At 39.2% G+C, this 25,782-nt stretch overlaps 1 protein-coding gene across 24 annotated transcripts in view; it reads left to right on the forward strand.

Annotated features, from left to right (window-relative positions):
* Positions 1-25,782, forward strand: part of LOC127006152 (kinesin light chain-like) — a 125,123-nt gene that overhangs the window by 88,391 nt on the left and 10,950 nt on the right. For 2 of the 24 annotated variants that reach the window (XR_007759248.1, XR_007759271.1), the window contains one exon: positions 10,066-10,135. The exons of 20 other annotated variants lie outside the window; for them this stretch is intronic. Coding sequence is in view for 2 of the 4 variants with exons in the window: in XM_050875812.1 (XP_050731769.1) it covers positions 10,066-10,176 (111 nt within the window). In the remaining 2 variants the exon portion in view is untranslated. Of the gene's footprint in view, positions 1-10,065; positions 16,500-25,782 lie in introns of those variants that run through there. 2 more of the 24 variants (XM_050875812.1, XM_050875806.1) reach the window with 1 other exon arrangement.

The raw sequence follows: 25,782 nt of genomic DNA on the forward strand, positions 1-25,782 counted from the left end.
TTTTGTGTGTGTTATGATATAATCTGCTAACTCTTTCAGTTATAAATCATTAAATCACTAATATCATGATTAACTTTTCAATGCCTATTGAAGGTAAACTGCCGCAGCCGCCGCAAAATAGCTCGCAGGGAGGTTCAACTTGCTTACTGTTTCCATATTTCCCTCACCGCTCACAAAGATCACAAGCGGACAAACAAGAACAAAAGCAGGCAAATTAATACTTTTAATGCTGTGTATTCCCACAGCGCGCATGCGTGGTGGACAGCAGAATGACTAATTTCAGCGGGGAGATATTTCTCGCAACACTGGCCAATGTAGTGGACCCGACCGTTGCTGCCATGTGATGTGATGGTGTCGGAGGTATTGCCTTTACAACGGCACCAGTGTAATGGACCTTCTTCTTCTTCTTTTGACCTGTAACGCTTTATATCGCTTCTTAGGTCCTCCTTCTCCACACTTTTATACTTCACAACATGCACTCAGTTACTTCGCAGTGTGCAGTTATTCACTTCACCCTGAACTTAGGTGTTTTCTGTCCTTTTCTTTCCCTGATTTTGCTTTTCTGCACCCTTTTGCTATTTTCCACTATTACTTTTCACCGTCGCTGCCATGCATTACAGGCCAAAAGAAGAAGAAAAGGAAAACAACACCGAGAGATCTACAATTTTCATAGACTGGAGAAAATTTTGGGGGGACTGTGGTTCCACAGCACGGGGTGTTCTCTTATCTTGTTAATCAAGTAGTAAGCAAAGCAGCTCTGCCAGTCCATTTTACGAGTCTATTGGTGGGCCATCTTCCACTGCTCCTCACTCCTCAGCCACTGTCGTCGTCTATTTGTTTACATACAGCCGTGAGGTACCCACTTTCCCACGCTTGTACCCACAACCGTTTTCCATTCATACGGACACCCAATAATTAACTCACTCCTGGTTGGGCATACAGGCAACCGCGGTTGCCCATAGTCCCAATGGTTGGACACCGCCTTTTAAGGCAGCACACATGACGCTGACGGTAGGTAGACGCGACCCGTACATGTCAAAGCAACTCGAAACTTGGGGCGGTAATGCGCGAAAGTCGGAGTGGTAAGAATTTAGGACTAAGCGTTAAACTCGAGGATCGCGAAACTCGAGAGGGTACTGTGTATATATAGATATATATATATATATATATATATATATATATATATATATATATATATATATATATATATATATATATACAGTCGTCACTCAAATAGTACGGGGGTTAGGGACCCAGGACTCCCGTACTATTCGAAAATCCGTATAAAATTCGTGCCCCCCCCTAGAAACACTCCTGGGCTGCGTTTCAGAGAGGGAATCTGGACTTTCGGAACGTCGCAAGTGCTCTCAAATGTGTGACGCGGCAGCACGAGTTGCCAACTTGGCACATCTGCTGGCTCCCGGCTTTGAGAGGTGGAGAGCCTTCATGCCGTGATAATGTCATCAGCAAATATGGTGGCCCAAACAAACACGAATAAGTGTTTCCATTGCATTTCACCTCTCTGTGCCACCATAACCACTTCAGCTTTCTTTTCATATTCTGTTGTAAGGAGTTCGTCAGCCAGGACAGCTAGTAATGCATGTTAAATGTTGCCAGGAAGATCTGCGTACACCATTTTGCTGCGAGTGAGACGCCGTTACCATAGCAACAACGAGGCTTAGTAAAAGGACGGCCTTTATCTCCACTCTTGCAGCACTCTAGGAGCACTGGCAGTTACTGCTGCAAGAATTTCTTTTACACTAAGATAGATACAGCAAACACTGCTGTCATTCACATGGTATGCTCTCCCTACCACAACGTAACTCATCCCAAAACGTAACTTCTCATAAATCTGAATGTTTCTGCAAGGTGAACACCTTTCTCGAACACTTTGGGGTGCTTTCAGCAGGTGTTTTGGTAGAACAGTGTTGCCACTCACGCCATGGCTACTCGGTGCAACTAGCGTGAAATTTAAAAATCCTAAAAAATCCTGCCATGACATTCCGTATAAAACCGAAACCGTACTGTTGGAAACCGTACTATTTGATATATATATATATATATATATATATATATATATATATATATATATATATATATATATATATATATATATATATATATATATATATATATATATATATATATATATAAATACACTTAACAAGTATTACTTGTCCGTTGACAAAATATATTTATGGGATACAGTAGGTTCGAGTATGCAGCAGTGGTCTGGTCTCCTCACAAAAAGAAGAACATAAGAAAGCTGGAAAGAGTGCAGAGAGTGGCAACTAAGATGGTACCGGAACTTAGTGATCGGACGTATGAGGAGAGACTCAATAGTATGGGGCTCACAACCATGGAGAGAAGAAGAGAGAGAGGAGACCTGATAGCGGTGTACAGGGTGGCGAGTGGGGTGGAGAATCTGGACAGAAAGGACCTGTGTGTGTGAAACGAGAGGACATAGAAAGAAGTTGAGGGCAACCATGTGCAGGCGAGATGTGAAAAAGTTTAGCTTCCCAAACAGAATCATTGAGCTATGGAATAGACTGGAGGAGGAGGTGGTTTGTGCAAGAAACATTCATGATTTTAAGGAAAAGTTGGACAAGAGAGGATATGGAGATGGGACAGCTCGAGCGTAGCTCTTTTCCCGTATGTCACAACTTGGTAAATACACACACACACACACACACACACACTAGGGCATTAGGGTGGAAGAGGTGATTGAGGGTGAAGGCTTAGCAGAGGTGCTGAAAGTGAAAATTGTGGGTGCTGAAGGAAGAAGGAGGCAGTATGTAGTAGGGTATGTGCCACCAAGAACCAATGCATGGAAGGCCCGAGAATATGAACAAATGATACGAGACACAGTGAGTTGCTTGGATGGAATGTTGAGAGAGGGTGAGAGAAAATTTTAATGGGTGATTTTAATTGCAAAGAGGTAGAATGGGAGGATTGGCAGACGCAGGGAACAGAAGAGTCGTGGGGAGGAAGACTCCTGCAATTGGCAATGGAACATGTGCTGATGCAATGGGTTAAGGAACATACTAGATTCGGGAAAGAAGGAGAGGCATCAAGATTAGACCTGTTTTTTAGCAAGGAACTGGAAGTAATAGAAAATATTAAAATAGATTGCCCAATAGCAAAGAGTGACCATGCGATTGTGGAATTTGAAGTAAAAGAAAAGAGAACGATTGACCGAAAAGAGGATCACAAAATAGGGAGAAGTAACTACTCTGAGGCAGACTTTGTTAATATGAGAACTTTATTTGAAAATGCAAATTGGAGTGGGCTGTACAAACCCAAAAGTACACAAGACAAGTGGGAGGAGTTTATAAAGCTGTACAAAGAAGCCGAGAATAGATATGTCCCTAAGGTAACCAAAACGGATGTTGGTAAAAAGGAGTGGTTTAACAAAAGATGTGAGGCAGCTAGAAAAAGAAAGGAGGAGGCCTGGAAGGGATGGAGGAGACAAAGAAGAATCAACGCGTGGAACAATTTCAAACAAGCAAGGAATGAATATACAAAGATTAGAAGAGAAGAAAAACGGAAATATGAAAAGGATATAATCGACAAATGCAAAGACCAACCTAAATTATTTTATAGACATGTGAACGGCAAATCAAAGAATAGAGAAACAATCGATAAACTGAAAATGGATGGAACTACATATGAAGACCCAGCAGAGATGGCAGAAGTGATGAACAATAGCTTTCATAGAGTTTTCAGTCACAAAGGAAGATGAATTCGTACAACCACCGGGCCAGGAAAGAGGAAGGGCTATGCAGGAGATACAGTTAATGGTGCAGGAGGTCAAAGAAAGCTTGAACAAGCTGGATGTAAGAAAGGCGACAGGGCCAGATGAAGTATCAGGGTGGATCCTGAAAGAATGTAGTGAGCAACTTGCAGAGAAACTGCACTCCATTATGAACGCCTCCCTGAGTGAAGGAAGGGTACCACAAGATTGGAAGAGAGCAAACATAGTACCAATTTATAAAGGAGGTAAGAGAGAGGACCCATTAAATTACAGACCGGTATCACTCACTAGTGTGGTTGCGAAGATATGTGAGAGGCTAGTTAAAAACAGGTGGTCGGATTTTTTAGAAAGGGAGAGAATTATCTCCGATTGCCAGTTTGGATTCAGGAGAGGGAGATCGTGTGTCACCAACTTGTTATGTTATTACTCAAGGGTGACAGATTTAATACATGGGGGGGATGGAGTGTACCTGGATTTGAAAAAGGCACTCGACAAACTACCGCACAGAAGACTAATTTGGAAAATTAAAAATAAGGGTGGAGTGAGTGATGGACTGATTAAGTGGCTGGAGGACGTCCTAACTAACAGGGAAATGAGGACAATAATCAAGGACAGGGTTTCCAACTGGTGCCCAGTGAGGAGTGGGGTCCCACAAGGTTTGGTGCTGGCGCCAATGATGTTTGCTGTTTATATAAATGATATGGTGGACGGAGTGACCAGCTATGTGAGTTTGTTTGCAGATGATGCAAAGCTATTGAGACAAGTCAATGATGTGAAAGACTGTGAGGCATTGCAGAGTGACCTGGACAAAATATGGGAGTGGAGTGGTACATGGCAGATGGAATTTAACCTTGGGAAATGTAAAAAAATAGAGTTTGGTAGGAGTGGTAGAAGATGTGAATATGATTATAAGATGGGAAGTGAGATAATATGCAGAGGAATGGAAGAAAAAGATTTGGAAGTGACTATCTCAGAGAACATGTCACCGGACAAACAGATCAACAGGATAACTGGACAAACTATGAATTTGCTGAGGAACATAAGGACGGCATTTGTGTATTTGGACGAGGAGATGATGAAGAAAATAATAGTTACAATGATAAGGCCAAGGTTCGAGTATGCAGCAGTGGTCTGGTCTCCTCAGGAAAAGAAGAACATAAGAAAGCTGGAAAGAGTACAGAGAATGGCAACTAAGATGGTACCGGAACTCAGGGACCGGACTTACAAGGAGAGACTCAATAGCATGGGGCTCACAACCCTGGAGAGAAGAAGAGAAAAAAGAGACCTGATAGCGGTTTACAGGGTGGCGAGTGGGGTGGAGAATCTGGACAGAGAGGACCTGTGTGTGTGGAGCGAGAGAGAAACAAGAGGACATGGAAAGAAGTTGAGGGCGACCACGTGTAGGCGAGATGTGAAAAAGCTTAGCTTCCCAAACAGAAGCATTGAGCTGTGGAATGGACTGGTGGAGGAGGTGGTTTGTGCAAGAAACATTCATGATTTTAAGGAAAAGTTGGATAAGAGCGGATATGGAGACGGGACAGCGCGAGCGTAGCTCTTTTCCCGTATGTCACAACTAGGTAAATACAACTAGGTAAATACACACACACACACATATATACTCCATATCAGTGGTTAGCATGCTCATCCCACAACCAAGAGATTGTGAGTTCAATTCCCTGGCAGAGTGGAGCAGCAGACAGTCTCCATTCATTTCCTATTCCATCCAGCAGTAAATGAGAACTAGGTATCAGTCAGGGGTTGTTTCTCCTAGGTGTGTTTGTGTTTATGATATGGCACTGTTGTGCAGTGATAAGCATGCTCAGCTCACAATTGAAAGATCCTGGGTTCAATTCCCGGGCGGAGTGGAGACAGATGGGCAGTCTCCTTACACCCTGTTTCCCTTTCCACTCAGCAGTGAATTTGTACTGGGAATTTATTAGGCAGGCCTGCCTATGTCCCATCTCCTGGGGTGGTGGTCAGGCATTGTCAAAAGGAAGTAACCCAAGACCTTCAGACCCAGGACACAAGCTTGTAGTTCATTCCAGCAAAGTGCACACATATAACAAATTAAACCCACACACACGCACAGGAGACTGAAATAATCAACTGATATTGACACTTATGTTAGATTAGGTAGCCATTTCTCCCCATGTATTAAATGAACTGGTGAAAATTAACACTTGCACAATAAGTACAAGTCACCAATCACTTCCACACTGATGCATATTTTCCCACATGTGCCTCATCCTCAAGATATTTAGATGGGTTCAGTTTGAGTCTGTAGCAGTGAATTACAGTTAAAAGAGGCATCATTATAATAAAAGAAAACTGCTATTACTGTGATGCACGTAGAGTATAAATTACCAGTCTGCTAGCTTGAGGGTGACTCAAACTTATTATTGCCAAGCAGTACAAGATACATTATGAATAGCAGACTAAAGTATGTTCCTTTGGCAGAATACATGCATTTTTTCTCTTTCCAGAGAACCCTATTTTAATTAGATCTTTTAATTGGGGTATATCATCTGTTGTTAGTGATGATGCACAGTACCCTCCTGAGTTTTGCAATCCTGGAGTTTTGTGCTTAGTCCTAAATTCTTACCATTCCAACTTTCATGCATTATTGCCCCGAGTTTCGTGCTGCTTTGACATGTATGGGTCACGTTTACCTACTGTCGGCGTCATGTGCGCTGCCTTAGGCTGGGTTCCCACTATTCTGCTTTTGTGGTGGTTATCAACGTTAATGACTTTATGAACATCCCCGTATGAATGACAACAGAGGGAACCGGGCACTGTTTCGTCCTCCTTTGACGGCGAAGACAAGCGGCGAGAGATCAAATTAAGTTAACTTTTTGGTCAGCGATGGCAGCAGTGGTGACCGTCCAGCGATGTTGAATATTCTAGGTATCATGAAAATATGAAATAGAAGTACTTAGATACAAAATAATATATTGATAAATTTTAATATAGTAATAATTTAGATATATTTGCATTATATACATCTATTATGCATGGTGATAAATAATTTTCATTGAAAACTGGAAGTGTGGCAAGAACTTACACCACCTCACCCAGATGTAAACAAACCCACTGGTGAGATGGGGAGATAAGGGACAATATATGTATTCTGCTGCAGAGAACATCCAGGGGTCATTTGCGAAGTATTTCATTTCCCCGCATGACAGTCTCCCATACCAAAATGATATTGTGAACAGGGGGCGACTTCAACAGGCAAGCAGATGGTTGAGAATTCAATCAATTGTTGTTTTATTTGCTAATCAAGCTGTCTGCCAGAGCAGACCTCAGCCTGTCTTGGTCTGGGTATGCCCACTTCTCCCTTGTAGAGTGTTTGCTGTGTTGTCTGTGAGAGTGGTTGTCCTGCCATTCCACCTGTAATGACCTGTAGCATTTGATAATAATTAATTTTAAGGCTTGAAATATAATTGTTGGTATGTCCAGAACCTTTGCCTCCTCCTAGCTGGCCTGTCTTCTTACCCAGAAGCTAGTACAAAGGCAGCAATCAAGAAGTCACTGTAGCCCATGCAGTCCATACTTTGTTTGTCATCAAACCGTATTACAGACCCCATCTCCTCCATACCAAACACCCATCATTTCTCTCATGTCATTTTGACGTCATTAATGCCAACGACCACAGTCAAAACGGAATAGTGGGAACTCAGCCTTAGACTCCCTCATGTTGACCGTGTTCACAGGTGTTGATCACCCTCTTTCAAGTTGAAAGCACAATTTATAAGTACAGTACCCTCCCGAGTTTTGTGCTTGCTTCGTTCCGAAGGTATAGCGCTAAACTCGAGGATCACGAAACTCAGGGTATTGAAAACACTTGAAAAGCACTTATTGGTTCCGACCCTTGGAGAAGCTGACTTTTTTTTTTCTGATTTTATTCCCTTGTTATCTCAAAACACGTACCTTGGTAAAAGGAAGAAAATGGAAAATGAGAACGGGTCGTTTTCAAGCTGCAGTTGAAGGCGGCTGCCTTACGATTGGCTGGCAGTTTTGAAAACACGCTTGTGATTCGTTGTGAGTCCAATATCGTCATTGACGGCTCTTACCCAATCAGCAGCCTCGCTGCCTTAAGGCAGTGTCACACTGGCCATTTTGCTCCAGCCGTTGGGGCTATGGGCAACCGCGGTTGCCTGTACGCCCAACCAGCAGCGAGTTGTCCATTGTCTGTAAGCTGGTGTCACACTTGGCCTTTTTCCTCCAACCGCATTGACGGTAGGGGCAACTGGCGACTTCAACTCCAACTTTTTCAGGTGTGCGTCACACACAGTCCAGGTCGGTTGCCCGTAAACAAAGAAGTTGCCCTGTATCCACGTGGCGTCGTCTGCTAATGTAAGGGCTGTTGCGGCTTTTGCAGTGGTTACCCTAGTTATGGACTTGTTGCTGTAGTTAAATGGAAGGAAGAAGCTGTTGTGGGCGCGATTATGGCTTCAAAGATGGGAGGACAGGGGTGTTGACCCAAACTTCGTCAGAGAACTGGGTAAATTTCCAGAACTTCAACCGTGGGACACTGTTGGACGAAGCTATTTTTTTATTTTTTTATTTATTTTTTTTTTTTCTGGTACTTTTCAGTGTGTTATGAAGTAATCTTCTAACTGTTTCTGTCGCAAATCATGAAGTCACTAATAAAATTATTGACTTTTCAGTAGGGTTGCACCGATAAGCAATTTGGCCGATTACCGATTAATCGGTAACCAATAATCAGCCGATACCGATTAATCGGCCGATTATTTAGAAATTGTAAATGTGATAATACTGGACACTGGTACAGGTAACTCTCAATTTACGCGAGTATTGTGTCCTTGAAGAGGTCGCGTAAATCAAAAACAATGTAAATCAAATAAGAGGTAGGTTTCTATCGAAAAATAAATATTCACTTCATTCAGTGGAGAGAGAGAGAGAGAGAGAGAGAGAATATTTATATCACCAAGATATCCACTCAGGCACTCAGTCTCAGCCTCACTCGTGTGAGGAAGAAATGAGGGACACCATGAGCGACTGGCTAGTATTGGTACCGGTACCGTACCGTATAGCTGGTACCATTAGCACCAGTACTGGTACCGGTACCTGCCCACCCCTATTGTTGAGTCGCGTGGCAGCGTGGGTACTGTATTGTTGTTCAAGTGGCGCGCGGGAAGAACTGAGCTCAGCTTTGTGGCCGTGGCGCCATGTGAATCTGGCCCCAGGGGCAAGATTCACAGAGATTCATTCTTATGGCCCATTGTAAAAACTACAAACTATTGATTTAACTTAACGTTAACTTTAGATTCACACTGCTCTCATTTCGTCGTAGTTAGTCACACTAAGGCAGAGAGGCTGCTGATTAGGTAAGTGCCGTTGATGACATCATCGGACTCACATCAAATCACAAGCATGTTTTCAGAACTGTAAGCCAATTGTAAGGCAGCTGCCTTCAGCCACAACCTCAAAATAACCCATTCTCTTTTCTCATTTTCTTCCTTTTTTCCAAGGTACGTATTTTGAGATAACAAAGGAGTAAAGTGAGGGGAAAAGTCTGCTTTTCCCCGAGTTTCGTGATACTTGAGTTTAGCGCTATACCTTAGGAAAAAAGCAAGTGTGAAACTCGGTAGGGTACTGTAATAGCCGGTGTCACAGTTTGGGACAACAGTCCTTTATTTTTATTTATATATATATATTTTTTTTTAAGGCTGAACCCTCTCATTCTGGGTATGCAGGAATGAGGTATTAACTTTGAAAGTCAGATCTTTATCTAATTGCAAGTGTTGTCATTCACATTCCTCACAGATACAGCTTTAAATATGAAAATGTTGTCAGTTATCAATATCATGCTCGTTATTGATTAATTTTGCTTGCTTTAGGTGTAGGTATATATATATATATATATATATATATATATATATATATATATATATATATATATATATATATATATATATATATATATATATATATATATATAATATACACAAATTATGCACCCACTTCATCAATCACTGTAGCCAGAAAGTCTACCCCATTTAGCATGGCCTCCCTTCACAAATGATACCATCAATAAGTTGTCTTTTAAATTTAAATAAAATGTAAAAAAGCTGTTGTTCAATGGAAATGAGTTTGTACTACTTACATATTCATTTCCAAGTTGAACTGCCAAAGCTTTGCTCTATCCACAGGATATAAAAATTTAATTTATTTTATATTTTCATTTTGAATTTTATTTACTTAGTTTTTGTTCTTGGGTGGCACAGGCATTTTACAACCACAACCGTTAGACTGATGGCTCAGGTTCATTCTCTCTTTCTCCCCAGCCCCCCAACTTCCCCTCCCCCATGGGTTCCACCTCTTCACAGAGATCGCAGGACGACCCACGCCACACCGGTATTAAAAAAATCTTCCACGCTTTCGGCTTTCAGTCATGAATAAAGCACAAGCTATGAATGTTAAAGCTCAATCTATATTAGCTTGTCTCATGCTATGTCTGAGAAATCTAGGATAGTGGCTGGTAGATCAGTGTTCTCCCTGCCCGACACCTATCCCTTTACACCCACAGTCCTGTTGTTATGTAGTTATCCATAAGCTGAGAGTAGCCTGAGCATTGGGTCATATCTTATTTTACTATTTTATCAAAATACATTGTTAAACCTGCTTTGTGGTTGATGTTATAGTTTTGAATTGGTTTGGTTGTTTGCTCAGGATGAGTTCAGCTTTGGTTACTCCTGCACCAGCCTAGCAGTTGGGGTTCTTTGTTATGCATCTAATAAATGTTTGTGTAGTTTTGTCCTCTAGTTTGACATGTTAGTGAGATATATAAAATATTTTAATCTTTAATCAAACCAGGAAATTACAAAAAATATAAACTGGCTGTTATTGACATATATCACTGCCCTTGGTCCATTAATTTATAGGAAATATCACTTTTATATATTAGAGAGAAAGTGTGTGTGTGTGTGTGTGTGTGTGTGTGTGTGTGTTGAGTTATCAGATCTTGACCCATGTGCTTCATAGTAGTGGGTGATTGTTGTCCTCCAAGTGTTGATAAATTTATCAAAATTGGGTGTTCTACATCAATGCCCTGTATGGCAACTTCAAATTTTAAACAATTTATATTATCTCGTTGGCAATCCTTTCTTTTCATGATGAATGAAGTGGAAGTGTTTAGGGTGCAGCACAGCAGAGATATGATATTCAGAAGAGGTGCTATTTTATACAGGTGCAGTGTTATTGGGCCTGGGTCTCCTGCCTTGCCCCTCATGCCCTGTACCACCTCAGCATGCAAAGTTTAGTGTGCTCATAGAAGATAGGGGTAGAGGTAAATGTGCCTGATGGCATGCTCCTTTACTTCATGCATATGGAAACGGGGAAAACAGTTTCATCAAGTAATTCCATTACAATAGTTAGTTGTACTCTGGGAGTTTAGTGAGGGTGGTATAAACCATGGATAAGGGTTGTCATTAACCACAGGGCTAGTAAAAATCTTGCAGGATACCAAAAGGCTGCAATTCCAGCCCCTGAGAGTTATGAGCCTGAGAAATTCCAGTCACTTGAAGCACATGGGTTGTGTGGCAAGATGACAAGCACAAAACGTTTGTATATCAATAGTCTTGGTGATGTTCCTCTCACAATGGGACACAATAAGGTTCCAATAGATTTATTGGATAAATGAACCACTGCAAGTAAATAGGATATCAAACCTCCTAATAGCAACTGATCAATAGAATCTCACAAATGATTATTCATGCTGAAAGATTTTTGATTATGTAAAAGGAGGCCCATTTGAGTCTTAATTTCTTCTAAAGAAGTTATCAGTGAACTACGTAGCTCATATTTATACGTATATCGTATTTCCCGCCATATAAGACGCACTTAAAAAAAAAAATAAAAAAAAAGCCTTAGGGGTTATTGTTACTGGTTTGAAACCAAAACCCATAATACCTCTGTTTGACACAATAGTTCCCAGATATCCCCAGAATGAAATGTGCCGCATTTTGCTGCATATAAAGCGCACTTCTTTCACTCAAAATGACAAAAAGTTACCCCTGTGCGGTGTATGCCAAAGGTACAAATATTGATTGATTTCAATAATGGATAGTGTGATGTAATAGAAAAGGAAAGTGAGAATAAGCAGAAGAGAGGAGAAGGACATGCAAAGCGATAAAACAATACAGGTCACAAGAAGAAGACGCGGCACACGTGGGAGCCGAGGCGCGGCGTGAACTCGAAACACAAACCACAACACCGCCACGGCACGCCAGTTAATAGTGTGCTGGGTTCCTTGGCGGTGATGGTTAAAGCAGTTATTACACTGGAACAATTTGGCAGAGCAGGGTGCTGCCTGACATGGCTGGCTCTGCTTGCCGCCCATGGGGCCAACTTGGGTGGATTAGTCTGGAGCTAGTATTTCTGCTGTGCAGCAGCCAGGTCAGCTGATGTTTTCTGTGATACATGTTCGAAAGAATGGATATCCGTGGATGACTTAAGTGTTTAATGTAAATGCATTTTTGTTTTTCATTGTAAGAAGAACTATACTAAAACATAATATGATTGAAAGAAAGAAATCAACATCTGTTTCCACTTGTAAGTAGGTAATGGTTCCTGAAAGTCAAAATCAAGACCAAGATTGCCCATCGAACATAGCATCCCTGTGTGATTAGTCCCTCAGTAGCTCAGCGAAAGTTATTGCCTGCACACTGCACAGTGAGTGAATGTACCAACCAACCCTTTTTTTACCATTTCAAAGTCTCAGGTCCTAGGGGTAAGAGCATTGTAACTCTTCAACCAACAGTGGAACACTTTGAACACAGAGAAGGGCACAAAGCAACATACGGTATCATAGTCATAATTGTAAGTAAGGTGGCCAAATGTAATACTGCATATACATTAAGTTTAGGGAAAATGTCTTTTTATTTTTTTCTAAATGTCTTGCCAAATTATAGGTGCGTCTTAAATGGCGGAAAATACGGTATGTAGATAGATAGACAGATAGATAGACATACAGCATACACGCCCACTTTGCGTCTTCACATTATGTGAAATGCCTGCTATGCGAGGACCTGAAAGTATAACCCACATACTCAAAGTGCATGAATTGAACCTATCATACACAAGGTGGAGGCAAGGAATGAACCATTAAATTCTGCACCCATGGCGATGCTCCAGTCAATCAAACAAAACAAAACAAAACACGAAAACGGAAACAAGTGATGAAAATGTAGAATAAACACGAAAACACTGTGGAATGCGCATAGCCCACTTTATACTTTTGTTTGCATGCACTCCACACTCTACACTCCAGTCAGTCAGACAAAACAGTAAAGAAGGGAACAGAAACAGTCAATGAAAATTAGAATGAACACAATAACATGTGGAATGCACATGATCACAAATACTAAATCAACGCCGCAATGAACTCTTTCAAATGGTTCGACTATAGTGTATTGTGGCGAGGGCGGGGCTGTGCAGTGCTTGGCAAAGGAGGCAGCGGTACTTTTGTTTGTATATATATATATATATATATATATATATATATATATATATATATATATATATATATATATATATATGAGATAAATAGTTTGTGTATGATTCACCATGGTCTGACCATACAGTAGACCCATGATCACCAGTCAGTACCCTCCCCTAATGAACGAGCTCAGGTGACAGATCTTTTGATACAACTGAAACCCCACACCTACATGTACACCATTGAGGTGGGACATAACCCCCAACTGGCACCCAGTACCCATTCACTACTGGTTGGATAGGGGACACGAATTAAAGGAGACTACCCATCCATCTCCACTCCGTCCCGGAATAGAACCCAAGACCTTGGTTGTGAGGCGAGTGTGCAAACCACTGCACTATGGTTGTGTATGTGTGTGTGTGTGTGTGTGTGTGTGTGTGTGTGTGTGTGTGTGTGTGTGTGTGTGTGTGTGGTCAAATAGACAGGATATAGATCAATAGGTGAATAGATACAAGAACGTAACTACTTATCACTAACATGTTTAAAACTATTTCCATGTTAGCAGCAGCATGTCCTGGAGTGCCTCCTTATAATATGGTCAGTCTTTATACTTCCTATCATGGAGTAGGTCCAGCACATATACCAGTCACTATAGTGTTAAGGTTGTCTTGTTGTCTGGCATCAATTTCTTTAGTGGTCATTTTCATACTAGAATGCTCCAGCCATAAACTTCCACTTAGATACTTAATATATGAATATTCTCTCTCTCTCTCTCTCTCTCTCTCTCTCTCTCTCTCTCTCTCAGTAAGAGCTGTGAGCTGCAAAAACACATTTGTGCCTCACCGTTTACCTGCTATATGTGATGTCTGTTCTCAGCGTAAAATGATTATTATAGCACTTTATTTTTTTTACTTATTAAAGTAATGAACTTGAGTTGTTTGTGTTATTTTATGTACAGTGGCCTCACATCCAACGCGGGAATTTGGTCAGAGATATTGTTGTGTTGGACGAAATTAGTGTTGGACAAACAGAAAAACCTATGGAAAAAGTTGATTTTGTCAGAGAATTTCAGATAATACACTCGACCCATGATTTCCCAGATATCGAATTTCCTGGACAATATTTGGGTTCTGGCAATTGTCAGACAGATGTTCAGTCAAGTTCAGGAATCGAAATAGAATCCAAATAAAAAATGTGGGGTTTTGTTAAGTCACGCGGTTGTCGTATTCAAGCTAAGTTCGTGTCTGCATCACATATTAGGTGGCACATGTTGTTGTGGTGATTATGATAGTCATGATGCCTCCACTACGGGTTCACTAATTCAGTAAGCTTTGTATTCTTGATCAGAGTTATTGAATTCCTTTAATTTTATTTGCTATTTATGTTTTGGTAATTCACTCTGTTTAAGTTTATCTGTCTTCAGTGAAATGTCCACAACGAGTTCAATAAACTTCATCATATTGTGACATACATTCTTGTCTGTTTGTTTACAATCATCAGCTGAGCAGCTACTGTAGTTGTGATAGGTTTCATTGCCCATTTCATATTTTTATTATTTGACTTTTAAAGAGTGTGGTAAAAGTCCAGGGCAGGTATTAAATATTGGCAACAGCCAGACGGAACACTGTAAATGTATGTGAATTGTCCGCTTCCCAGACTGTAGTAATTTCTGATTCCCAGACAGGTACTTCCCTATATTAGTCCAGGAAATTGAGATTGAGTGTACCTTAAAACACAATGAAAATCCTGACATGCATGGGGGCAGACAAATTAGGCTATCCAGATGACTAAGATCTAGGCTAAAAATGCAGCTCTGCACATGATTGCCCCCACTCATATTACTGGCTGGTGTCTCACACCATACTTTCGGCTGATTGGCTGAGAGTGACAAGTGCAGTGTGCCAAAGACATTTTTTTCACATGTTACAGAAATCTCTGCAGTTTGGGACATTTGTTGGCAGGGCTTGTTGCAAGTTGGACCATATAAAATGCATTACAATATTTAAAAAAAAATACTTGTCCAAAAAAAGCAAGTTGGACACCGTGGTCAAACACACGTTGGATGCGAGGACACTGTAATCTAGATATTCATTTTTTTCTCCGTGGTTCTCATAGTCTTCATGACAGAGCCTGTTCTCTGGTGGTTAAGTACATGAAATAGGGATGAAAAAATGTGTAACACACACATACACACCTGCACTGTGTTTATATATATATATATATATATATATATATATATATATATATATATATATATATATATATATATATATATATATATATATATATATATATACAGGTAACTCTCGATTTACGCGAGTATTGCGTCCTTGAAGAGGTCGCGTAAATAAAAAACAATGTAAATCAAACAAGAGGTAGGTTTCTGTCAAAAAATAAATATTCACTTCATTTAGTGGAGAGAGAGAGAGAGAGAGAGAGAGAGAGAGAGAGAGAGAGAGAGAGAGAGAATATCACCGAGATATCCACTCAGGCACTCAGTCTCAGCCTCACTCGTGTGAGGAAGAAATGAGGGACACCATGAGCAACTGGCTAGTATTGGTACCGGTACCTAACCATATAGCTGGTACCGTTAGTATCGGTACTGGTACCGGTACCTGCCCACCCTTATTGTTGATTAGCGTGGGTATTGTATTGTTGTTCAAGTGGCGCGCGGGAAGAACTGAGCTCAGCTGTGTGGCTGCGGCGCCATGTTAGTCCAGTTGCGTGAGACATATGTTGGCCACTCCATAAAATATCGCGTATAAGTGGAAAAAACGTGTAAATTAAACATTTATTTGGATTTTGGACCCCGCGTTATTTAAAAAACGCGTAAACCAAACTCGCGTAAATCGAGAGTTACCTGTATATATATATATATATATATATATATATATATATATATATATATATATATATATATATATATATATATATATATATATATATATATATTTTATGTAGTAGTGAAATTTGGGATGACATTTTCAGTTATGTACAGTTTTTTATTCTTATTGTTAAGGGTATATAAATATATATAGGATACTGTGGCTGCATGTGAGGTAAATTCAGCAGCATTATTTTTATTTTTTCTGTGACTGAATGTTACCCAAACTCTCAAGCCAAAGATGGTTAAGTCACACTATGCCTTTGGGTTTAGTAGCTTTTTGCAGCCTAGGGAATACTTGCTAAGACTATTTTTATTTAATTTTTCTCCTCAATTTTATTTCTTCCAGGAAATTTTGTTTGCTTTTCCACACCCAAATAAAATCATTGCATTTGTTATTAGGGTGATTTTCTTTCATAGTTCCTTCTTATTTATTTAAATGATCTAAAATGTAAACCCCAACATTATTTTCTTCTATATAGTGTTTGATTTTAGTTTCCAGGAGTGGCAATATGAACATACTTTCCTTCAATTTGTTATTACTTAGTGTTTGATTTTAAATTTTGGCAGGAATAGAAAGAGGCATACAAAAAGCCAGTGTTTACCATCTTCACACTTAGACTACAGGTATTCCTTCCCGCGACTCCCATGCCATTATAGTCGGCGCTGAATTCAAAAGTATTTTTTTCTTTTTTTCGGAGATGAATTACTCCAATACTATCACTGATCAGAGTCATTTTCATCTCGTTAGATTCAGCTCAAGTTGAAAATCTTAACTCAAGCTTTGGGGGGAGCAGGAGAGGTGGAAATGTGAGTGAGGGCATTAGCTGTGTGTTTCCAAACATTTCCATATATACATGCAGATAGTTCCAGATGCAAAAAAAATAAGCTGATGATCAACGGAAATGTCCAATTTCAGTGTAGCACAGTTGCATTTAGCAGTTTCAGAGGTATAGATATGTTAAAATGGAATGTAATTTTTTTCTCCGTAGACTTCAACGTTTTCACACGACTCGTATATCTTGACAGTTGGCATAGGACTGACTGATACCGAGAGGTTACCAACTGCTGAAATTTACCCTAAGAATGGCAGAAGCATATATGGCCCATTTCCACTACAATGATTGAAATATTCCAGTGGGAAATGCCTCGTGTTGTATAGCTACACCTGTAGCCATGGCCAAGGCTATTGATGTGCTGTATAACTAAAAGTTAAAAACATTCATGGCAAAACCATATGACGGGGGAGCCCAGTTCTCAAAATTAACTTTCTGTTGCTGGAGATATATCCCAGTTAGTTTTTCCCATGATGACTGATGTAATTCATATTTATTCTTCATCCTTAAGTCTCATGATCCACTGAACTCTGGTTGAGTAGCAAAATTTAATCCTCTCACTAGGTATGCAAATATCATTTTTTCCCCACAAATTTTTATCTTTTTAGATGTACATCTTCCCCACTCTCTGGGGTGAGGGATGATGGGCTCCCTCCTGCCAGTAGTAGTTGACAGTTTGTGTGGCCTTGAACAATTTAGCCAGAAATTTTCCCTACATCCTTGTGTTTTCACCCAATTTTTGCTGGATTATATAATGGGTGGAAAACATACAGATGGCAAAACAATTCCAGCAATCATTGACCTTTACATTGCTGGGCACAGTAATAAGGAAATTTGCAAGCTAAAAGTAGTAAAGCTTAGAAACATGCAAAACTTGATCCACTGATTTAAGGTTGGCGGAGAGGGGTTGGTCACGTTCCCCAAGAAACAACCAAGGAAACAACAACAACAAAAAATTTAGAGAGGCAGGAGCATGTTAAGACAATAGCTTGATGTCAATCCTTGCCCTAGAACCAGGAAACTGAAAATAAAACCCATACTCTTCTTAGTGATGTGTCGCTGCATGTCATTGCTTGCAGAAGAAGACATTGATAATGACCTCCAAAGGAAGAGGAGGTTTCATTTTGCCCAGCAGTGTAAAGATCAGTGATTGCTGGAGTTGTTTTGCCATCTCTATGTTTTCCACCCACTTTGTAATCCAGAACCACAAGAATGTAGGGGAAATTTCAGGTTTAACCCCTTTACTCCAGCGACTCTAACAGGCGTCCGACGGCGTCACCATATGGAAAGGGTTAGTCCTCTTCTAAACCTTTTAATCCTCTTCCATTTCCTCTTAATCCTCTTCTAAACCTCTTAAGAGGAAATGGAAGAGGATTAAGAGGAGGATTGAGAGGTTTAGAAGAGGATTAATCCTCTTCCATTTCCTCTTGACCCTTTCCATACTGTGACGCCGACGTCTGTGTCACGGATGGAAAGGGTTAATTGTTCAAAGCCATACAAACTCTCAGCTCATACTGGAGGGAGGGAAGTTTCCTTCCCTCACACCAGTGAGTGGGGAAGATATATGTCACTGCTAGACACATTATTAATGCCTCTTGCATTTTTATAATGGTATGGGAAGCAAATATAAAGTTGCGTGGCAAATCTTGATGCACGGACTGGCACAATAATCTTCTGTGCAAAAAAAAAGTCTGTAGCATCATCTTACCTTCTGTGAATGTTTCATTCAACTATGATTGCTGTTCCCAAACAGTTGCCTATAGGATATCCTGTCCTGCAGAAATAATGTGAGGAGGCTGTTATTGTGGGATGCCATTTTGCCAGCCAACTTGTGATTGCTAGATCTAGCAGTAAGCTTATATAGCAGACTAGGCCTGTAAACTGGTAGAGTAGTGATTAGTGACTGCAGCAAGAGTCGTACGTGTAGTCTTGAGTTCAAAAGGCAACTGAGGGAAGAAGCATGGGTGGGCTGTGATGGGATGGATGTGGATGTGAGGAAGGCGATGGGATGGTGGTGGGGTTCGGGGAGGTGCAGGAGTGCTGTGTAAACAAACTGCTGCCTTAACCATGGCAGGATATTTGAAATGTCAACTCATTACTTAACCAAGTATTACTAATATTATTGGCCTGGTTATACTAATTGCAAGAAGTAAGTCGCATATGTCATGACTCGACTACCTGTAGTATGACGTATAGATACCTCACCCAATTTAAGCGATTAAGTCTGTATAGGAAATAACCCATCACCCCATGACACAGTGCCACAGTGACATTGAGGTTACCACAGTTTACTTTAGTTTCCATAGGTAACCATCTATCAACCACCTCAAAAGGGAGGATGAAAGCTGGGTGGGCTGTATGTCACCTGCCTGGGCAGGGATTCAAACCCAGGCCTACGGATTCATAGCTAGGCGTGCTAACCACTTCACATCTCAGGTGTGGAAAGGTATATGCCAAAAGTAGGAGAAAGAACTGGATAATGGGGCTCAGAGGACTATTGAATACAGACTAACATGCTCCTCCACCTTTACAAACCTAGACTGCTCACTCATTTTAAGCTCTCTTTCACCAGTGTTAGGAGCTATTTGTGAAGGAAATTGTTTGAATAAATGGCCAGTTGTTTGGTTTTATGGCATTATTACTAGAATAAAAACAACACTGGATGAAATGCTTGTTGAAAGTTTCTTTATGTGTAAAAGATTGACCAAAAAGAGCACATAGAAGGTGGTAATTGCTAGCTGGTATGGTTAAACATGCATGTTTTCGTCTCAAAAATCCTCTTTCGAACTGCATTGTCAAAGTTTCAGCAGCTTCAATATTTGCATTTTACCTTCTCCTCCTTTCAATGTCACCATCAACATCATCTAGCATCCTTAGTGTTTTTACCTGTCAAATATCTACTCTGCAAAATAGCATACTCCATTAACCTAATTCATCTGTTCACTTCCTTAGAGCAGTTACAGCATCATGACTGCGTACCCCAATCATTTAATCAATTTATTCATTTGATGTTAAGCTGCTTACTGGGAGGGCTGTTTTGATTTATGCACAAAGGGGAATATATTTTGAAATAGAATGGATGGCTTTACCAGGAAATGAGCCCATATCTCATTGACGAACTTACTGTATTGTTTATTAGCAGATCCTTATGTGTTATACACAAGTATAGCAAGCAAGCACTTACTAGAGTGGCAAAAGAAGATCTGCATGCTCATTATTGATTTTTTCAAACTACCCAATCAAACTGTAGTTCCTCTAAAGTCAAAGAGTAACCTTATTAAACTGGTTAAGAGGCTCATGCAAAACCTTAAAATTTGGCTTTTACATTTAGGAGGAAAAAACAATAATGATTTGATACTACATAGAACTATAATCAGCCAAATGTCAAAGTAGATTTGAAATTGAGGAATAATGACAGTTTAATAATCTATTACATCATCTGTGCTCAATCATTGTTATAAAAAAGTTAATAGTTTTGGGCTTTAAAAAATGGCACAAGTAGGATCCATTCATTATTTACATTAAAACAAGGTAGGTCTTGTAAAACACGTTAATGCCCTAGTTAATTGTGTTGGAGTTTTTCTGTGTATATTTGTCCTTTTTTTGTTTGTTTATTTGGGTATGTATATATTTTGTGCTTGTATGTGTATGTATGTATCTTTGTCAATATTTACATTTGAATTTATGCTTGACTACATGTCTGTATTCGTTCATTTCTGTTGGGCATGTCGGAAGATTCTGACATGAAATTTTTACTAAAGAAATTTATATAATCAAATACAGTATTTGTAAAAAATATATATTGTCCATAGAAAATTTAATGAAAAGGCTTATATGTGGCTGTGTATGCATGTTACTCCATTATCTATAAGTATAGAGTTTAGTTTTTAAGACATGTCTAATATTTGCTTCATTGTTATTACTTGATAACAGTTTGTAGCACTGATTACCTACCACAAGGAAAGAAAAAGATATGCAGGTGGAAACTCTGTGTCTTCCTAAATTATCACTTGTTTTTTTATTTTTTTATTTATGTAAGCATTCGTTTCATCATCTGGGTAATTTTGTTTTAGGTCTCATATTGAATGCATTAACCTACTTGCAGTACCTAACCATTCCAGAGCACAATGAAGTCAGGGATGGTACATGTACATACTTAAAAAAATGAGTAAATAATTACTAATACTACAAAAAACTACTAAGTTCATCTTGTAATGTGTTCCTCCCTTTCAAGGGAAAATCATGTGTCCCACGACATTGCATCTACTCAAGTATGGGGCTTTTTTATTTTTTTTTATTTTTTATTTTTATTTATTTATTTTTTTTACACACCCTCTCACACACCGTAAGCTTCCAATAAGTTTCTGTTCCACTCACCATGCATTTCACAGGCCCGACCGGTCCTATTTTGCTGCCGCGATACTCTACATTCCTGGACGTATTTTACCTTCACAGATATATCGTACCCCAATAAATTTGGTATCAATGGCTTTATAAAGACTTGTACTAAACATGCGCAAATAAAAATAGAGGAAAATAAACAATACAAACTCATTTAAAGTCTCTATAGAGTATTGTAGACGGTAAATCCTAAGTACCAACTCTTCCCCACTCACTAGCTCGAAATTTTGTGGGCCAACTTTTTTAGCCGAATATATGTTTCAAAGCGGAATTTAGTGAGGATTCTTATGGTATCCTCAAAATCCTCATATTAGTTCCCAAGTTACACCAAGAAAACTGTATTTTTTTCAAAATAATTACAGAGTTGACACTCCATCTCATTTTCTTTTACTATTATCCGATGTTTTTTTTATCATTTGTAAATAAATTTTATAGCATTATATAGCTAATTTCATATGGAAGAAGATGCCAGCTTCAAAACTACACCAACCCTTGTAGGTATCGTGTGGTAACGTCACCAATGAAGTTCCCCGCGCAATATACGCAATTTTCACTGCCCGTAACTAAGTATCATATCTTCCCCACTTGCTAGCTCGAAAGTTCCTGAGGCAACTTTATAGCTGAACATATGTAAAGAATATTGAATATCTCTGGTGTTGGTTGCCTAGAGCCCACGCACTCTTGGTTTAAAGGGACGGCAGGCAGCGGACACACCTCTCCTGTCAGAGTAGAGTAACAACTAAAAATTGCTCCGTGCTCCTCATCTACGCTGACTCTCCTTAGAAAGGTTACCATATGTTACCATTAAGAAACTTATCCCAACAAATTACGCTCCCAAATTTGACGCACTTTCACTGAAAACTTAATTTTTAATCAATTTTTTTAACTTTTATGAAACATTTTGCGTCATCGTGCGCCAGGACCTTTTATCCTTGATGACACGAAACGCGTCATCGTCCACGAGAGGGTTAATAGTCAATGTTTCAAATAATTTTAAAACTCATCATATATGTTTCATAAATCACATTGATGGAAATATATTGTTGCAATAAGGCAAATAAATACACACACACACACACACACACACACACACACACACACACACACACACACACACATGCACTAAAGCAATTTTAAGAACTTGAATGTTGTATCCCTGATTGCATAACCTTTTTTTTTCATGTGGCTTATAGTGCTGGTAGGCTAATCCATATGGGTCTGATGGTTGGCCTGAGCCCGTCATGGCGCAGGCAATTGTTTATAGTGGTGCCATTATTGTTGACTCATGCTGCCCCCCGGAGCTCATTCTTAATTTCACTTGCACTGTACAGCTTCTTCTAGAGCCCGGGTTGATAGGTGGTCTTCAGGACCACACACAGGAATGTTTTGAAAAGGGGTATTATAGGCTGATAGAATAAACAAAAGTAGACAGTATTTCATACTTTAGCTATGACTACATGAGACAAAAAATGGTGGTAAGGTAAAGTTGGGAGCATATACTGTAGCTGTGTGTGGCAGCAGTGTTCAGTAGGAAATTGAAAAGCAGGGAAATATATAGAAAATAGAACAGGAAGAAAAATAAAGGGGAGTCATGATCTCAGCAACTGCAGACTGCACAATCACCAGAGAATAGTAAGTAATACCTCGGTCATTTTGACCATTCATATTCAAAATTTTGCTTGGACACAAGTTAATTTGCACAGTAAAGATTGAAATGCCATTGGAATGCAATTTAATTCACATGGAACAATACACATATATGTGGTGCATCCATGATAATAATTTAAATTATAACATACTGTGGCCTCCCTCTTTTGTTGCCTTGTACTCACTGAATACCAGTGCCATGGTAAGTGGGAAACATTGACCTATTGACTCAGGTATACCAGGAAAAGGGTCTTGTGCATGTGGCATCATTGTCCTGTAATACCATGTGTTATCATTTATTAGACACTAGTGGAAGATTCTGAAAAAAAAAAAAAAAAAAAAAATTCTTGATGCTACTTCAGTTCCTGTGTCAAATTAAGTTGACCTTTTCTGATTATTTTCCCCCTATAACTGCAAAACTGATTAAGAATCTAGACTGCACAAGGTATGAAAGCCACCCCCCAAAATTTTCAAGAATAGGGAAGCGTAAGGTGACTACTAAAGGTAACGCAGAAGAACAATGGGTCAGAAATGAGATGCAAGATGCCATTATGCATTTTTTTACCCACTCCTCAATAGGATAATTTTGGTGTTTGATGAGCTATAATATGTTATGGCATTTTATATTTCTATATTGGTTATTTTCTTTATTTATCTCCATACATCTGCTTTGTGTTATGTGGAGACTGATAATGGAAGTAGTCTACTTTGTAACCAAATATTCCATGGCATCCAAACTGATGATCATGAAAAAGTAGCAACAAGACCTTGCTTTTCAGAATGTTTCCTTCTCATGCACTAAATTACAACTCGTGTTAGTCACAATAGCATGTCAATGTGTAACACTGAGCCATCAGATGCTGCACAGGCTAAACTTCAGTTCACTGGACAAAATGTTTCCCTCATTCAACCATTAAGAACTGTTCAAAACTACTTCTTGTTAAAGTTTTTATAATATTTATTCATATACAGTGCTTGCAGTCATGGATGTTCAGTGTAATGGAAATCCTCAATGCACTAGGATGCAATGCATGCATATAACTGAAGAAAAACTATCCTCACATTGTACTTTCACATTGAGGGAACCACAAACTTCCAGACATCAGTGCGTTTCATTGTTATTCAGTAGGTTTATATTTTGTTAAAATTTTTATTGTTTCATTTTACATTTTTTTATGATTTTACTGCAATGGATGCTCTATTTGCAAAGTCACCATATTAATATTGCAACACAGGAACCTCTAGGTTCCTATACCTTACTAAAACTGATACTGGAAGATTGTGTTTATCTCTTTACCAGAAACAAACATCAAGTGACCAAGTTGTAAGTTATGACATGTTGATAAAATGGCAGATTCTGTTTTCACCAAAAGAGTCATTTTTGTTCCAAAGAATCTTAGCTTAGTTTAGTTTATGGAGTCTGTGCCAGTTCTAATTATGGTTCTAGGTATAATATGTGAGAAAGTTATACTTTTAAGACTCAAGGTGCTTGAAGGCTTGCAGGCTGAAGCAGTAATGACTGTTTAGACATGTGGTAAGAACATCAATATCCTGAAGAGCTTCACATACCTTGGTGTAGGACATAAGAATAGTGGGGTTCACTAGGAACCCATCTAATGGATGGGTCTTGTTCATGGTGTAATAGATAAAGTGAACAAGCAACCCACAGTTTTATCATTTAACTTACTCTACACAGATAAATATGGCAGTTGCATTTTTATAGGCTTATAATGCTTCAGGGACTTCTTGAGCTCATCAGAGATTGACTTCAGGCATGAGTTTGCAAGCACATATATGGGCTGGGGTTTCTTCTTGAGCATTGCACCCATCATCAGATAACTTGAAAGGAAAATTGTTTCAAGGGTTACATGGCTAGATAACTTAATAAAATGAAATAATGGTAATGATTCTACCAAGGAAAAATATTACATCATGTGGAAGATTGAGGGTCACAGAGTTCACTAGATATCTACAATATAGTCTTTTTTTTTTCAGAATAATTTGTTTGTGTGACATGTATGTGAAATACTGCCACTAAGTAAACAAAACATTTTCAGAGTTTGTTAATTATGATTAAATCTTGTCATTACAAATGCTGATAAAATGCGGTACAATATGATATACATTAACACCTAAGCCCACTCATACAGCTACCATAACAGGTGCAAATTCTATATACAGATGAATAACCCCAGAGTTTAAGTTCACTGCCAGAAAAATGTCATTATGAGTTAAGTATGATATGTATATGATAAATGGATATGCTGGTAGATTATATATCAGGTCAGGCAAGTTCAAGGACCACTGGTGGGTCTGTATATACGTATATTGGTGATGCATTATTCACCCTTATCACTAGTTTTGCATGTGTAATTGATTAGATCTTGCTTGTAGAGGAGTTGTGTGCATGAGTAATGACTAGATTTGCACAATACTTTCCTCAGTTCAATTTCAGTGGTGGTATGTGATGGTGGTGGTGGGATAAGCATTTTGATGAGAATTATTGGAACATTACTTCAATAACCATTGCTACATTTTCTTTATTATTGTGTCATGTTACAGATATCACATTTTTCAGCTTGTTTAGATGCCATGATCCGTTTAACACCTTATGTGTTGCACTCTGGGTCTTAAATTTAACCCATAGTGGCTCTTTATAACAGCCTATATGGTGTATCTCCTCTACTTTATCCTCCCACTTTGTATCCTCTTCATTTACTTTTTATAATCTGCTTTACCCATTCCATATCTTCTTTCTCTCTGATGTTCATTGGCTGATGACATTATCATTACAATG

This window comes from Eriocheir sinensis, chromosome 3 (genome assembly GCF_024679095.1).
Source record: "Eriocheir sinensis breed Jianghai 21 chromosome 3, ASM2467909v1, whole genome shotgun sequence".
In the NCBI taxonomy this organism is placed as follows: Eukaryota; Metazoa; Arthropoda; class Malacostraca; order Decapoda; family Varunidae; genus Eriocheir; species Eriocheir sinensis.